General features: G+C 41.6%; 1 protein-coding gene across 3 annotated transcripts; it reads left to right on the top strand.

Moving 5' to 3' along the window:
• Nucleotides 1-1,633: 1,633 nt before the first annotated feature.
• On the top strand, nt 1,634-15,524 carry LOC133406692 (tetratricopeptide repeat protein 39C-like). Of its 3 annotated transcripts, none has more exons than XM_061684492.1 (15): nt 1,634-1,670; nt 1,813-1,969; nt 2,703-2,751; nt 4,362-4,490; nt 4,937-5,051; nt 5,478-5,826; nt 6,679-6,847; nt 10,656-10,749; nt 10,828-10,935; nt 11,005-11,114; nt 11,608-11,731; nt 11,877-11,974; nt 12,037-12,141; nt 13,711-13,749; nt 13,873-15,524. In XM_061684492.1, the coding sequence occupies exons 1-15, from the start codon at nt 1,637-1,639 to the stop codon at nt 13,960-13,962; spliced, it is 1,770 nt and encodes a 589-aa protein (XP_061540476.1). In that variant the 5' UTR covers nt 1,634-1,636; the 3' UTR covers nt 13,963-15,524. The 3 variants fall into 3 exon arrangements, with proteins under 3 accessions (XP_061540476.1, XP_061540475.1, XP_061540477.1); XM_061684491.1 differs by having other exon boundaries at nt 4,362-4,496; XM_061684493.1 differs by having other exon boundaries at nt 1,654-1,670; nt 1,816-1,969; nt 4,362-4,496.
• The last annotated feature ends 1,388 nt before the right edge of the window (nt 15,525-16,912 follow it).

Genomic DNA, 16,912 nt, shown 5'->3' with positions numbered 1-16,912 from the left:
AATAAGAGTGCTGAGACACGATTATAAACTAACAACTGAGGTAACACGTGACATTGGATCTGTTGTGACACAATTAGAAACTATGCCATTTTCGGGAAACTTGGTTTGAGCCACTCAAGACCAAGAGGAGGGTTTTAGAATGAGGTGGGCATGTCCCATATGGTGTATGTAAACACGTGTCTTATTGGAACTGTTCAGTACTTTCGTCGCCTTGGTGAATTGCTCAGTTTTTTTGGAGGCCTCTAATAAACATCCAGTGATCAGCTCAAGCTACTTCTCTTTGGCTTCATTTCTAAGTTTGTTTCTTAAACCTTCGCGAGCTAAATTCAAATTCAAGTCCATCGCTTGGCCACCATCTTCTGAGGAGAAGCAGCCTTGGGTGCAGAAGGAGAGCGGGCGGAGGCCGAGGACAAGCACCTCACCTGACGGGTGCCACCCGACAAAGAAAGCGACAATTCGAGACACCACACTATGTCATCTGCTCACCCACCTACTTCGCAACCTAGCTACCTATACCCACCTACATAGCTACCTAGCAACCGAGCAATCCCACTTAACCAGCCTAACCAGCATGTCAGCTACCTAGCTAGGGGGCAACCAGGCTATCTGTCCACTAACTTTAAGTTAACTACTTACATAAGTATACACACACACACATGTCTACCGAAGTCTGTCATTTTATTTTATTACGAGACAATCTATTAGGCGGCACGGTGGACGACTGGTTAGCACATCCGCCTCACAGTTCTGAAGACTGGGTTTCAAATCCGGCCTCGCCTTTGTGGAGTCTGCATGTTCTCCCTGTGCCTGTGTGTTCTTTTTCTCCAGGTACTCCGATTTCCTCCCGTATCCCAAAAACATGCGTGGCAGGTTAATTTAAGACTCTAAATTGCCCATTAGGTGTGAATGATTGTTTGTTCATAGGTGCCCTGCGATTGGGTGGCAACCAGTTCAGGATGTACCCTGCCTCTTGCCCGCAGTTAGCTGGTATTGGCTCCAGCATACCTGCGACCTGAGTGAGGATATGGGGTGTAGAAAATGGATGGATGGACAATCTATAAATATGATTACGCCAGGAGTTGTACTTACACTGGTAGGGAAGGCAAAAAATGGGCAAATAAAGTGACTTTTTTTGTTGAAACATGAGGCTAACTCTTTATAGTAAGTAACAGCTACTCACTGTATTGGTCGCATTTGATTGTTTAGCCGTTAATATGCAAAAAGCACTTCATACGGCACCGTGTTGGCTGCAATAACTTGCCAATAAAGTTGATTCAAACTTCGATTCGAAGATCAGTTTCATTTTGCCATTGAAGTTTCTTCAAATCCAATTTATTTGTCCCATTAAAGTTTATTCAAACCAAGTGCATTACCGCAGTTAAATTTACATTCATGTATCATACCATAAATATTCTATTGGCAACTATATTCACCATAAATCATACCAATGTACTTATATTCATGTTGCAAATATTTTATTTTAACTGAATTAAAAAAAAAGCAAGATACAAAAAGCAGTAAATTCACTCGTTTAAAAAAATATATATTTAATGCAAGGTTACTTGACATTGTCTCACCCTCCCCGTGACGTCATGACGCAATGCTCGGCGCGTCACGTGGATGTTTTGATTACGTAATGCACCGGATGCTGCACGACCGGGGTGGACGAGGTAGGGGAAGAGATGGATGGATGGATGGATGGATGGCTAAATAGAAAAAAAGAAGAATAGCGGAATGGATGAATAAAGTGAAAGTGAGAGGCGGGTTGCTTTTGAGGATTGTCCACGATCATCGCCGTGTTCATCATACCAGCAGCAATGGCTGGCCCGGAGCAGCAGAAGCAGCATCAGCAGCAGGTGGAGGAGGAGAAGGCCGAGCACATCGATGACGCCGAGATGGCGCTGCAAGGCATCAACATGCTGCTCAACAACGGCTTCAAGGAGAGCGACGAGCTCTTTAGGAGATACAGGTAACGTGCACCCCCCGCTTGTGTTTGTGTACGCGAAAGTGCACGCACGAGCATGTGCTAGCAAATAGATGCGATGAGCTATGGCGAGTCCAACGTCATGACGTCACATCCGGAAAGTGTATGATCGCTTGGTGGGTAAGGCCTTTCTTTTGGGCATGTTTACAAATAAATATTTTGTACATAATTAAACAGACGAAAGGAAAACCATCTTGCAAAGTAAGTGTCAGCTTCACAGATACCATATCTGCGGTAAGGATTTCTTAACGCACTGCATGCTAGTAGTAAACTTCAACTTCACAGATGCCTCTTCTGTGGTAAAGATGTCAACCGCGACACATGCTCGTAGCAGGCGTAGTAAATTTCAGCCACACCTGTCTGTTGCAAAGCTGTCTACTGCGCCACATGCTAGATGTAAACTTCAGCTTTACAAATGCCACACTTTTTAGATGTCTTCAGCCAGGCAACACATACTAGTAGGAAATGTCAGCTTTACAGATGCCACACAAGTGTGACATCTCTTGGTAAGGTGTCTACCGTAACACATGCTAGTATTAAACTTCAGGACGCAACACTTGGTGGTATCAATAGTTCAGCTTTACAGATGCCAGGTCTTGAACCGCTCTGGTAAAGATGTCTTCTGTGATATACACTATAGCGGTATTGCTTGTTGTAAACTTCAGCTTTATAGATACTACTGTGGTGTGTCTTCACTTGTTTGTGTTCCCTCTTGTAGGAGTCAGAGTCCGCTGATGAGCTTCGGGGCAAGTTTTGTGAGCTTCCTGGTGAGTTTGACCACCTTTAATGGAGAAACATTGTAGAAAAGGGACTATTTAAATGCTGGTATGCAATTGTTTGACTCTCTGGAATGTGAGATGCGCCCATCTTCCATGTTGTCTTTTCACTATGTGTGAAAGAAGGTAGCTTGTAGTTTGTTTGTCAACTAGCTCATGAGATATTTGGTTTGTTTGCTAGTCAGTGAGGTAGCTATCAAGCTAGTTAGTGAGTTACTTGTTTGTTTGTTTTTTTTTAGCTCACTTGCTACTTACTATATTATATATATATATATATACATATATATATATATATATATTTATTTATTTTTAAATATAGTTACTTTTGCTTTTTACTTTGCTTAAGAGTTAATTGGGTAGCTAGTTAGTTAGTATGTAGTTTGTAAGCTCGTAGTTACTAAGAAAGCTACTTAGTTATCAAGCCAATTAGTTTATTCAGCTGGATTGCTAGTTATTTAATTTGTTCATTAGGTTACTACTAAGTCAGTATTTAGTGTCTTAGTTATTTAGTTAGCGAGTTTATTTGTTTTAGCATGATAGCTAGTTAGATAAGCAGTAAGTTAGATAGTAGTTGTTTTTTTAGCCACCAAGTTAGCCAGTTAGTTTTTAAACTTGCTAGCTACTTAGTTATTTAGTTAGGTAGCAGTTATTGGTTAATTTGTTACATAGTAGTTGATTGCTGGCTAGTTAGTTAGCAAGTTAGAATTTGAACTTTTTAATTTGTTAGTTTGGTATTTAATTATTTATTTTATTTTGTGATGTTGTTGGCTAACTAGTTTATTCGTGAGCGAGTTAGTTTTTGTTTGTTAGCTAGTGTTTTAATTTGTTAGTGAGAGCTAGTTTTCTAGTAGTTAGTTTGTTAGCCAATTAATTTATAAGCTCACTAGCTCGTTAGTTTTTTAGTTATTTGGTTAGGCAGGTAGGTAACCTGTTTGTTTAGTTTTTGTTCACTGGTAGCTACTATACTGTAGTTAATTTTTTTCTCTCTATTAATTGCTATTTAGTTCATTAGTTAGATGGCTAGTTAGTTCGCGAGCAAAAACTGACGTTACCCTACCAGACGCAAGCCAAAAGGTTTAGTTGTTTTTTTCCTTAAAAAACACGCATCAAAATTAATCCTGCAAAGCCTGTGTGTGAGAAGGATAACTCGAGTGAGTGTCGTGAATAGTTCTACAGAAACAATAGCAAGACTGCCTAGTAGTGGAGTAGAAAAAGTAGTTACATGTTTTTAAGTCTCTGTTTTACCATCACGACAAATTTAGCTTGAGTGAATTTCTTGCTGAGTAGACTACAGTGCACTATCCATTTTAGCTTCAATGATCATGTTAACTATGTTTGAATTTCCACCATTATGGCCATCATTCAAGCAGTTAACCTGCGAAACTGACACTTCACACATTCAAATTATGACTTTTTTTGAATGCTAAAATCCTCATTGAAGATATTTACACTTTTCTCAATAACACTGTCTTGGTCAAATGGCATTGAAGGATTTGTTTACTAGTGGAGCCATTGGAGAATGCTCCGGTTTTTGACACCCGTAAGTAATTGTGATTTCACGGTAAAAAGGTCTATTGAGGCGTGTTGTATTGTGTTCTCAGAATGCCATGATGACATTCGAGGAGGAGAAGATGCAGATGGCGTGCGACGACCTGAAGACCACCGAGAAGCTTTGTGAGAGTGACAGCGTCGGTGTGCTGGAGACCATCAGGAACAAGATCAAGAAGAGCGTCAGTGTACATACAGTGAACCCCTTTTTAGCACGGGGGATATGTTCCAGACTTACCCACCAAAGTCTGAGATAGAGACCATATAAACATCTTTTTTTAATATACCTTAGTTTTTTTCCCCTTCCGCACGCCTTAGGCACACTGGAACGTAATACTGTTTTAACACACACGGAGCAGCAACACATACTGTAGAAACAGAGCATACACCAATGCTCACACGTGTATTCTCTCTGCTCCGTGGGAACAACAACTGTTACTGCATCTTAGTAGGGACACTCTAAATTCATATTTGCCTGTATACCGTAAAAAACCATTAAAAAATTATTGACCAAAAATCTGCGATATAGCGGGGTCTCAAACAATGAACTGCAATATCGCGGGGGATTCATTTTATGCTGTATTAAAGAAGACGACAGTAAGTTCTAGAATGTTCTGTGTGTTTGCAGATGGACTCCCAGAGGTCTGGTGTGGTGGTGGTGGACCGCCTGCAGAGACAGATCATTGTGGCTGACTGTCAGGTTTACTTGGCTGTGCTCTCCTTTGTCAAGCAGGAACTCTCAGGTCAGTTTCTTACACAACTCCATGTGGACTAGTCGCTAGTTAGGGAATTAGTTGGAGAGTTAGTTAGAAGAGCAAGAAACATCTTTGTTATAGTTTGCTAGCCAGCTAGTTCGTAATTTATTTTACCTTGGTAGCAAGTAGTTAGTTCATTAATTAGTAAGTTTGTTTGCTAGCTAGTTAGTTAATAAGTGTGTTAGTTAGTTAGTCATTTCTTAGTCAACGAGTTAGTAGTTAATGATTTAGTTGTTATAGCTAGTTCACATGTAGTTAATTATTTAGCCATCTAGTTAGTAATTTTGTTTGTCATCTAGGTAGCTATTAGTTAGCTAGCTAGTCAGTCAGTTTGTTTGCTAGCTAGCTAGCTTGTTGTTGTTTGTTAGTTTTGCTCCATAAATGTAATGCATGCTGTATATTGTGGCGTGACAGCATACATCAAAGGTGGCTGGATCCTCCGCAAGGCGTGGAAGATGTATAACAAATGTCACAGTGACATCAGCCAGCTGCAGGCCGCCTGCCAGCAGACCACCACAGAGACCACCACCCCCGACAACGCCAACCACAATGAGGCGGAGAGCGGCGTGACGTCTGAGGCCTTGGACCGCCTGAAGGGCTCGGTGAGCTTCGGCTATGGTCTGTTCCACCTGTGCATCTCCATGGTGCCCCCGCACCTCCTCAAAATTATCAACCTGCTGGGCTTCCCCGGAGACCGCCTCCAAGGCCTTGCTGCCCTCGCCTACGCCAGCGAGAGCAAGGACATGAAGGCACCCCTAGCTACGTGAGTACACCACATAGCTACTGTACATTGCTGTTAATTGTCTAGATCAGTTAAACGTCTTAAACGTTCTACAACCAGTATCACTTCAAAAATACTGACCCATTCAAGTACCACAATTATGACCAACATTAACTGTTGTTTGTTTGCTTCCTCAATGTAGCTCACAGTTTGTTAGAGCTATAGTTTTTATGTTAGTTTGTGAACGAGTGCAGTGGACCCCCGCAATTTGCGCAGGATAGGGACTGACTGCCAATTGCAAAAACATTTTAATACTTGACGCTCCCTTATAATTGCCGTGAAAGAAAAAAAAACACACACAGAAATAAGTGCGGAATCAGGTGAAATAAAATCCCCAAATAGGTGAATTTGAAAATGCCGAACTGCAAATATATGGGGATCCACTGTAGTTACATTTGTTAGCTAGATAGTTTTTTAGCCAGCTAGTTCGTTAGTTGGCTAGTTAATAGTTAGTTTTTTAGCTCACTCAATGTAGCTTGCAGTTTTGTTAGGGAGCTAGATTTAGCATATTATGAGTAGTTAAGTTAGTTGGCAGCTAGCAAGCTAGTTAGTCAGTTATTTCGCTAACTAGTTAATTTGTTGGTCAGTTAATCAATTAGCAAACTGGTTATTCATTCAGCTAGTTAGTTAGCAATCTATCTTTTAGTTGATTATTAAACCAGTTAGTCAGTCAGTTAGTTAGTTAGTTAGGTAGTAGTTTGATTGATTGCTCACTAACGAGCTAGTCAGGTATTTATTTTGTTAGCTAGGTAGCTAAGTAGCTAGTTTGTGAGTTTTTGTGTGTGTGTGTGTGTGTGTGTGTCTAGAATGATGCGGTTATGTGTCATCTTGCAGGTTGGCTCTCCTGTGGTACCACACAGTAGTGCTGCCATTCTTCGCGCTAGACGGGTGTGATTCTCACGCCGGCCTGACGGAGGCCAAAGAGATCCTGCACAGGAAGTCACTGGTCTACCCAAACTCCTCCCTCTTCATCTTCTTCAAGGGGCGCATACACAGGCTGGAGGTAGGGCTGCCTAGAAACGTTGTAGATACGCATGTCAGAAGTTAAGTTGTTCTGTAGCTACTGTAGATTGGTAAGGTGGAGAGATGTTGGAACAGGGGTGGGAAAACTACAGCCCGCAGGCCACATCTGGCCTGCTGTTCATTTCAATCTGGCCCGCCAAAGATGGGTACAGAATCACCCAAATCATATCAAAATCATGACAACATTAATTTGACCTTGTCCACCAGGTGGTGCAATAGGCGCAGTAATACGTTGACTTGGCTTTGGCAGTTTTATTTTTACTCTGCTACTGCTCTCAACCCATCTTCAACCATGAGTGGGCCAAGGAAAAGAAAAGTCGACAGTGAGTGCCGAGTGTTTAGTAGAGAATGGACTACTAAATACTTTTTCACTGTGAGTCCGGTCAAAGGCTGTATGTCTTATTTTCCAAGAAAACATTGCGGTTTTAAAGAAATACAACATCAGCCGGCACTTTTCTACAACACATGCTAATTATGCTAACAACCAATCAACGCAGGAACGGACGGAACATGCAGGCTCAGCAAAACATCTTTATCTGACAAATTGCCATCCAAGATTCAGTCACAAAGTTTAGTTTTTTGCTGACATTCAAACTAGCTAAGACCAGCAAGCCTCTTTCCCAAGGGGAGTTTCTGAAAGAATGCATGGTAGGGACAACAAGTATCTTGTGTCCTGAGAGCAAGAGTAAATTTGAAAACATTAGCTTATCACACAGGACAGTGACTCGACGTATTGAGCTAATTAATGAAGACTTAGCTATACAAAAAAGCAGAGTCATTTACATTGTGTTCCTTGTCACTGAACGAAAGTAATGACATAAAGGATGCCGCTCAGCTTTTAATTTTTATCAGCGGGATTAAGGACAAATATATTCGAGATAACGAAGGGGTTTTTGGCCATGGAATCAATGAAGGGAAAAAACGCGTGGAGAGGATTTTTATGACAGTGTGTGGGGTTTCATCAAGAGGAACAAGCTACCTTGGAGTATGCTCGCCAACATTACCACAGATGGATCACCAAATCCGACTGGAAAAAACAACGGGCTGCTAAAAAGAATCCAAGAAAGGGTGAAAGAGGACAACCCTGAGCAGGAGGGAACTTTTCTACACTGCATAATCCACCAAGAAACGCTGTGTAAATTTGTACTGCAGCTTGACCATGTAGTAAAGCCAGTTGTAAAACCCGTTAACTTCATTCATGCAAGGGGACGTGGCATCGTCAGTTTATTAAGTTTCTTGAAGAAACCGATGCTGATCACCAGGATGTGCTGTACCACACAAATGTAAGATGGTTAAGTTTGGGGGAAGTGGGCCATCGAGTGTAGGAGCTCAAACAGGAGATTATTTCATTTTGGTGCTACTTGAGAAAACTGATTATTTTCCTGAGTTGAGTGACACATATTGGCTTTGTGATTTAGGTTTTGCTGTGGACATATTGACACACATGGATGAGCTGAATGTGAAGCTACAAGGGGAAGACCAGTTTGTGCATGAAATGTATACAAACATCCATCCATCCATTTTCTGAGCCGCTTCTCCTCACTAGGGTCGCGGGCGTGCTGGAGCCTATCCCAGCTGTCTTTGGGCAGGAGGCGGGGTACACCCTGAACTGGTTGCCAGCCAATCCCAGGGCACATACAAACAAACAACCAACCATTCGCACTCACATTCACACCTACGGGCAATTTAGAGTCTCCATTTCATGCATGTTTTGGGATGTGGGAGGAAACCGGAGTGCCCGGAGAAAACCCACGCAGGCACGGGGAGAACATGCAAACTCCACACAGGCGGGACCGGGGATTGAACCCGGGTCCTCAGAACTGTGAGGCTGACGCTCTAACCAGTCGCCCACCGTGCCGCCTATACAAACATTAGAGCCTTAAAAACTAAGATAGCTTTATTCTGAAAGCAAATGTCAAACAATGGCAGCTGTGGATCAGTTGGTAGAGCGGGACGTCCAGTGGCCAAAGGGTCGAATCCTGGCTCCAACTGTCCGCATGTCAAAGTGTCCTTGAGCAAGACACTGAATTCTTAATTGCTCCCAGTGGGCCTGGCAGTGCCTTGCGTGGCAGCAGCCGCCCATTGGTGTATGAATGTGTGTGTGAATGGGTGAATGTGAGGCTTTGTAAAGGGCTTTGGGCACTGTGATGGTGTAGATAAAGCGCTATATAAGTGCAGTCCATTTACAAGTCATTTGTTCATTTCCCCGTACTGGCTACACTGAAAGAGGCCCCTCGATGTGAAAAATACAGGAAATCACTGGACGACCTGCATGGAGAATTCGGTTCTCTGATTTTGGAAAAATTGACAAGTTACTTCAGCTGGTGTCATGTCCCATACACAAGACCCTGAAACAGCGCCACAGGAGCTGCAATTGGAACTGATTGCTCTCCAGTGTGATACTGTCTTCAAAGAGAAGTTCAACTTTCTTAAACTGGATGAAGCGCAGACAAATTTTTAAAAAATCTGCAAGATGACACAGAGGATGCTGGTGTTGTTTGGCTCTACATATGTGTGTGAACAGACTTTTAGTGTGATGAACACCAACAAAGCATCCTACAGATCCCAGCTGAGTGATGAACACCTCAGATATGTTCTGAGAATTGCCACAACAAAACTCACACCATTCTTTGATGCACTGGCAAAAAAAAGGTGATCAACAACACTGTTCCCATTAAAAGTAAATGTAAGTATTAAGACTACAACGCCTTTCTTTGTTTATGTTTGATATGCAAGCATCTGGTCCGAGCTTGGCCCGCCTGTCAAATTTTAAAAGCCAATGCGGCTCCTAAGCCAAAATGTTTGCCCACCCCTGTGTTAGAGGTTGATAGGTGGGTAGTTGCCAAGGATACTGCATAGGTAGGTGGGTAGCTAATTTGGTTGCTAGACACGCATGTCAGAATTTAAGATGGACGGATAGCTGCCAGAGTTACTAGATGGGTAGGTGGGTAGAAAGTTGGGTTGAGATGGGCATATGGGTGGGGGAAGGAGGTGAGGTGGTGGGGGAGTAAGATGAATAGATGGGTAGCAAGCAAGATTACTAGAAAAGTAGTTAGTGGCTAGACACATAAGGTTGCTAGGTGGATTTCTTGTAGGTAGCTGGCAAGTTTGCCGGGGAGAATGGCGACTGTGTAACTAGCTAGTTTGGTAAATCGGCATGCTGGAGGGTAACTAGCTAGGAAGCTAGATAGGCAGTTGGGTAGCTCGATAGTTTACGAGATTAATATACAGTCGGTGGACGAGTAACTGGCTAGATTGCTAGATAGGCATGTTGGAGAGTAGCTAACTTGGTATTCAGATAGGTTGTTTGCTAAATACGGCCTGTGGGCCGCCAGGTTCCCATCCCTGAGCGAGGTCATCCAACAAACTAGGCTAGTAGAATAGATGGGTATTTGCAGCTAGTTGGATAGTTGGGTCCTTCGCTGGTTTGCTAGATATACAGGTCTGTAGGTAGCTAGCTACAAACACCTATCTATATCCTGACAATCTAGTTTGTTGGAGAGATTGGTATGTGTAGCTAGTTGGAGGGTAGTAAGATGGTAGTTAGTTAAATAGATAGTTCCCCAGGTAGCAAGCAAGGCTGCGAGATAGGCATGTTGGGGTAGCTAGGTACCAAAGTAAATTATTAAGATGGGTAGTTTGGCGAAGCTAGTTTTTGAGATGATGATGCGATCGCTAGCCAGCAGATAGCTACTGTAGTTAGTTTGCTTGCTGGATGCAATCACTAGAAAGGCTGCAGTGATGCATTCAGGATCCTAGGTTTTTGTGGGTGTTTTGTCTGTCCAAAGTGTCACATCAACAGCGCTCTGGCCTGCTTCAACGATGCACTGGAACTGGCTTCCGACCAAAGAGAGATCCAGCATGTGTGTCTGTACGAGATCGGTATGTTTGCGACTCATCGGGTCTAGCGCAACTCGTCAGGCCTTTGCAGTGATGGCTTGCTTCTGTCTGTCATGTTAGGCTGGTGCAGCATGATCGAGATGAACTTCGAAGACGCTCACCAGTCCTTCGAGAGGCTGAAGAACGAATCAAGATGGTCTCAGTGCTATTACGCGTACTTGACCGGAGGTGGGATGCTGCCTCTTAGTGTTAGCATTAGCATCCTAGCACCGTTTTCAGCTCAGTGTTCTTCTTTAGTGTGTCAGGGAGCCTCGGGCGACCTGGACGGCGCCAACGGTGTCTTCAAAGATGTGCAGAAGCTGTTCAAAAGGAAGAACAACCAGATCGAGCAGTTTGCTGTCAAACGGGTATGATTTCTAAAAAAGACACAATTTCTCTTTGAGATGTTGTGTCTATGATGTATGTCTTGGATGAGTTTCTTTGACGTGTATGTGATGTGCATCTTTGATAGATGTCTAGATGCATGCCTTTGATGTGTCTTAGATGTGTATACGTTATGTGTATCTTTGAAGTGTTATGTGTGTCTGTGATATCTTTACAGTGTGTGTCTTAAGATGTGGGTCTGTGATGTACGTGTGGTGTGTCTTTGATGTGCATCTGATGTATAGCTTGGATGTGGATAATATGTGATGTGTGTATGAGACGTGTATCTGTGAAGTGTGCCCACAGTATCATTGATGTGTATTTTGAATAAGTGTCTTCGATGACTGTCCTTGATGTTTGTCTGTGATAAGTGTAATTTTTGTGTCTTTATAAGAGCCTTTGATTTACATCAGTCGTGTGTCTCTGATGTTAATTTTGGTTTTGTCTTTGATGTTGGTTTTTAATGCTGGTATGCAGGCTGAGCGTTTGAGGAAGATCTCTCCCAGCAGAGAGCTCTGCATTTTGGGTGTCATTGAGGTGCTGTACCTGTGGAAAGCACTTCCCAACTGCTCCTCATCCAAGCTGCAGGTCATGAACCAAGGTACAAAAGTGATGCCACTGCGACGGGTATAACATGACCATGTGTTAGTGTTCATGTCAACAAAGCTGTGCAGTCAGATGTTCAGAAATTCTACAGAAATTCTGTAGTTCATGATTGATTTTCCCGATCCATGGCGCTGTTTCAGTGTTGCAGCGTCTTGACGAGGCTTCTTGCCGCGGCCTGAAACATCTCCTGCTGGGCGCCGTCCACAAGTGTCACGGCAACACCAGAGATGCCGTCCAGGTAACTTAACAGCCTCTAGCAATGACTTCACATGGTGTTCATCACAAGCCATTTTTGTGCAGTCCTTCCAGATGGCGGCCAGAGACGAGTACGGGCGTCACACCAATTCGTATGTTCAGCCATACGCCGTCTACGAGCTGGGCTGCATGCTGCTCGCCAAACCCGAAGTACGTCCAGTCCTCTTTATTAAGGACAAAATCTAATGACATTCAATCCAAGAGTTGGAGCCAATATGAGTATAATAATAGGATTATTGTAATATAAGGCTGACTTTTTGGATGTATTTATTCATAAATATGTTTAGGATTACATGTTTTTTGTTTGTTTGTTGAAACACACACCAAAACGTAGTTATTTGGAAAATAACAAACAAAAAATATTTTGACAATTTTAATGGGATGGCGATGATATGTTTTTCTTTTGGCTGTACAATTACATCTTTATTTGCCTAAAAATTACAAATGTATTCGCATAATGTTACAACTTTATTCTCATAAGATGACTTTACTTCTTTAAAAAAAGAAGTCACTAGCGAAGATCTCCACCTACCTCTCCGCTCCCGAGTCAGCGCTGTCAACATAACAAACGTGTGCTCTCACAAGTGGTTCTTCTACACGGAGGCAACCAATCAGAGAATAGGGGGTGGTCTTACCCAAATATGGACAAAGCAGCAACAAAACTGGCTCAAACAGAGGGAGCTGTCGGAGGGGCCTTTTCTGGACACTCCTATGACAAAACCAAGTTGTTGGTGGTTTTTTTTTAATGAAATTGACACTTTTATACGAAGTCTATGTTAGAAAATCACTCTATGGAGGTCTAAATAGCAAAAATATGGGACATTTTAAAAAAATCTGTCTTGTAACATATATTTAATATTATTTTCAAAAGATAACTTTTTCTGTCAAAAAACTTTCATCTTGTAACATTATAACTGTATTCTCAAAAAATTATGATTTTATTTTTGTAGCGTTACAACTTTACCCTCAAAACATTAGGACACTTTCCCTTGAATAAAAATCCGCGCTTCAGTCCCGTTTTACACTTGTATAATTGCGACCATTTATGTAACGTTATGACTTTATTTGGACTATTTCCCCTTGAAAAATTAATACTTGACTTTGTAAGATTATTACTTTTTTCTTTGAAAAAATAACACTATTATATTCTTGTTACATTCCAGATTTACTCGCCGAAGATTATGACTTTATTCTAAAATAATAATAACTAAGCTTTAGTTATACTTTATTCTTGTAGAATTACATCTTATTTTTTGAAATGTAAAAACCGTGCTCTTGATTCAACTTTCTTTATTTTTTTTAACATTATGGCTAATCTCCTGACATTACAACTGGAAAAAAAATTTTTGTTATTGCGTCAATTTATTATTTTCGAGAGATTATGACATTTTTCTTGAAAAAAATGTTGTTCTTGTAACATAACACATTTGTTATTGTATATTCTCATAAAAAAAAATGTTGTAAACGTTTCTTGGAAATATGTTATTCTTGTAATATTGTGGGTTTATTCTCCAGAAAAATACAATTTTAATCTCGTAAAGTTCTGACTTATTTTCTCGCAAAAGAATACAGCATTAGATTGTGTGGAGGTATTTTCTTTTCTATTTTTATCTGAAACACCAAAACATTTCAGATAAAAAATGGAAATAATAATTTGAAGCGACTTGCTTTTGAATGTGTTCTCTGGTCTAACATTACTTTTGTTTTTGCACCAATCAGACACTGGGTAAGGGCAGATCGTTCCTTCTTCAAGCAAAGGTAAAAATGATCATCAAAATCGGTTCAGCGAATGTGTAACATTTTATTGCACCTAGTCATCATGCGCTCTTATCATTACTGGCTAACGTGATCGTTATTTAATATCTCCATTTATGTTTTTAGGAGGATTTCACGGGCTACGACTTTGAGAACAGGCTTCACGTGCGCATCCATTCGGCGTTAGCCTCTCTGAAGGAACTAGTGCCTCAGTGACTCCAGAGGGGAAACCTTTTTACACCATCTTGTAACCCGCTGACCGGGACTCTTAAGGAGAACCTCCAGACCCGATGTAAACGATTCTGGGGAAAAAAATGCACTCGTTTACATAATGTACGATTTTAAGATGTCGGGTGCCGAATGCAGGAAAATTAAGTCTACGCGGATATTTGTCCCACTTGCCACAAATGGTGCCACGTTTTGACAGGAGTTTTCTCTGTGTAAAAATACGTTCACCCGCAGTATGATTTAGCAAATCACAAAATATTTGTCACAGATATTTGTCCCATCAAATAGGATTTTAACTGAATTTTTGTCACACACAACAGTTTTTAAAAAATAGTTTTAACAACATTTTTGTATGTGTAAACACGCATTCGCCGACTGTAAAATTTGCTTTCGCTAATCACTAGCACCGACAGTGTACAACAATAAGACATAAGGTGCCTAATGCAGGAAATTTAAGTCAACGCATACACAGATTTGTCCCATTCGCAACAAATGTCTACATGCAGCGTCTTTTAAAAACAGTTTTAACAAAATCTTTGTCCGTGTAAAATTTTGTCCACATTCTTTAAAGTATGAGTCAGCCTATCTGGTGATGCCTTTATTTCTGTTTACTCCATGCCATTGTCCAGTCAGTAAAAAAACACATACTGTATCTCTAGTTTCTTTGTGTTTTTTCCTTTCATTTGGTGCATGAAGAATTTTTTTAAATTTGTATTATTTTGTTTTTTGGCTAAAAAAAAATTCTACTTGTGAAATTTGGAGTTTGTTCGTCAGACAGCGACGATATGCTAGTATATTTAAAATTATCACGTTTGTAACAAATGCCACCTTTGAAGAAAAGGCTTGGACGAAGGCCAAAATGTATTGAACATTATTATTATTATTATTATTATTATTTTAAATCCCTGTTTGTGGCCTAGCCAAGACTGCCTTCATAAAACAAATTATTAAACCCTAAGATGTCATAATTTCAACACAAACGAAGCCAAAGTGTTTTTGTTGCCAGAAGCTAACAAGCTAGCTAGCTGAGTCCGCAGTGTTTCGCGGTCAGCTCGCTAATTTGATTCAGCTAACTGATTCAATTAACTCAAACTGAATCACTCGAGGGCACAGTGTTTCCGACGAGTCTGCTGATTTGAGTCAGTGAATCAATACGACCGAATCACCCGAGTCCGCTGACTGGAGTCAGTCAACCAATCCAACTGAATAAATGGAGTCCGATACAACCAACAGAGGACTCATTGGATTCGGTTTAATGGAGACCTCAGACTGGAGATTTTTGATACAGTCCTAAATTTTTGACTCATGAACACTGTATTTTATTTGATCGTGCTCTATGCATGGCACAGCAGGTACATGAAAGTGACTCTTCCGTCCTAAACGTACCGCATGTCCAAATAAAGCAAATGTGAATTGAAAGGTGCTGGTAAATAATCTTTAATTTGCATAGTCTCCTGATGGCGATCATTGCCACTGACTTAAACCAAGTGTCATCCTGAACTCTTGTGCATCTACTTTAATTAAACTCAAATTAAAAAAAAAAAAAAAAAGCCGTTTTAGTGAGGCTAATGTAAGAAATTGTGTTATTTATTGTGTTTGTTTTTCCTCCCCTCTTTGTCGTGTGCTGAAAGTGGAGGTGTGCGAGTGTTCCGTGTGTCCAGTAACGTTTACATCTACATTTGAGTCCAAATGTCACAAAATCCTACAATAAACTCTTTTCCCTCAATCCGGACAACTGCTTCTCTGTTTTTCTTCTGCAGCTGTGCAATCTGCCAAGCAAGCCGCCTAGGTAGCTAACCCGACGTTTCTTCGAGCTTGAATCCTCTTCCAACCTAGTTAGTTCCCAATCTAGCTACTAACTATGCTATCTATCTAAGAACGATACATCCCTGTTTCACTCCCTCCATTCCCTCTGCTTCCATCCTTCCTTTCACACAATCCTTGTACCTTCCTATCCTCTCATCTATCCTCCCTCCCTTGCTTTGTCCTTTTTTCTTCCTTCCTTCCTTCTTTCCTTCCTTCCCTTCCTCCCTTGCTTTCACACCCTTGTTCCCTTCTATAATCAATACATCCATCCTCCCTCCCCCTTCCCTTCCACCCTTCTTTATATACCATCCTTGTATCTTTCCATGCATCCACCCTTCCTTGCTACCTTCAATCCGTCCTCCCTTCTTTCCCCAATTCATTTCAAACTTCCTTGTTTCCTTCTTTGACCCCTTTCCTTGCTTGCTCCTTCTCTTACTCCCTCCTTTCTACGAACCTTTCTTTCATTCGTTCTTGTTTCCTTCCTTCTATCATCTTCCTTCCCTCCACTTATCCATCTTTCCTTGCTTCCATCCCTTCTTTCATACATCCTTGTATCCCTTGTTCCATTCACTCTCCCTTTCTACCTTCCACTCCTTCATCATTTCTCCCTACCTTCCTTCCATAATCCTTCTTTCCTTTCTTCTTTCTGTCCGTCTTTTCATTCCACCCACCCTCCCTTCCCTTCCCTTCTCCATCCCTCCCCCCATGGCTCCCCCCCCCCTCACTTCTTCCCTCCATCCTTCCTTCTTTCCTTCCCTATTCCATCCTCCCTTCCTTAAATAAGTACATTTCAAAAGTGTCCACCTCCTTTTTGTCCCACCCTGTTGTACTGACACAATGACATCCAATCCAAAACAAAAGCTGGCTGTCACACTTGACTGGAGGGCAACAGCTGAGTAAATAATTCAAGCTAGTAGCGCCACTGCATTTAGACATGGCAGAATGGAGATAGACGCAACTGCAGGAGGCGCTCTTAACCAGACCCTTTGATAAATTCCCGGCGAGCCTAATCGGGGACAACGCTTCACCAGAGTGACGTCATAGTCGTGATGCACGCAGCAGAATATGATGTCAGCGTTACACCTCCGCGTCAGAAAACACAATGAAGTCGCCAGAAACACGAGCAGGCAAA

This window comes from Phycodurus eques, chromosome 8, assembly GCF_024500275.1.
Source record: "Phycodurus eques isolate BA_2022a chromosome 8, UOR_Pequ_1.1, whole genome shotgun sequence".
NCBI classification, from domain to species: domain Eukaryota; kingdom Metazoa; phylum Chordata; class Actinopteri; order Syngnathiformes; family Syngnathidae; genus Phycodurus; species Phycodurus eques.
This window is presented reverse-complemented; position numbering and strand designations above follow the sequence as displayed.

Bases quoted from the DNA above. Each gene is read 5' to 3' on its own strand.
- LOC133406692 (XM_061684491.1), top strand. From the start codon at position 1,637: ATGCACCGGATGCTGCACGACCGGGGTGGACGAG. The intron at 11,732-11,876 runs GTACAAAAGTGA...GCGCTGTTTCAG, and splicing joins GCTGCAGGTCATGAACCAAG to TGTTGCAGCGTCTTGACGAG. The intron at 13,750-13,872 runs GTAAAAATGATC...TTATGTTTTTAG, and splicing joins CGTTCCTTCTTCAAGCAAAG to GAGGATTTCACGGGCTACGA.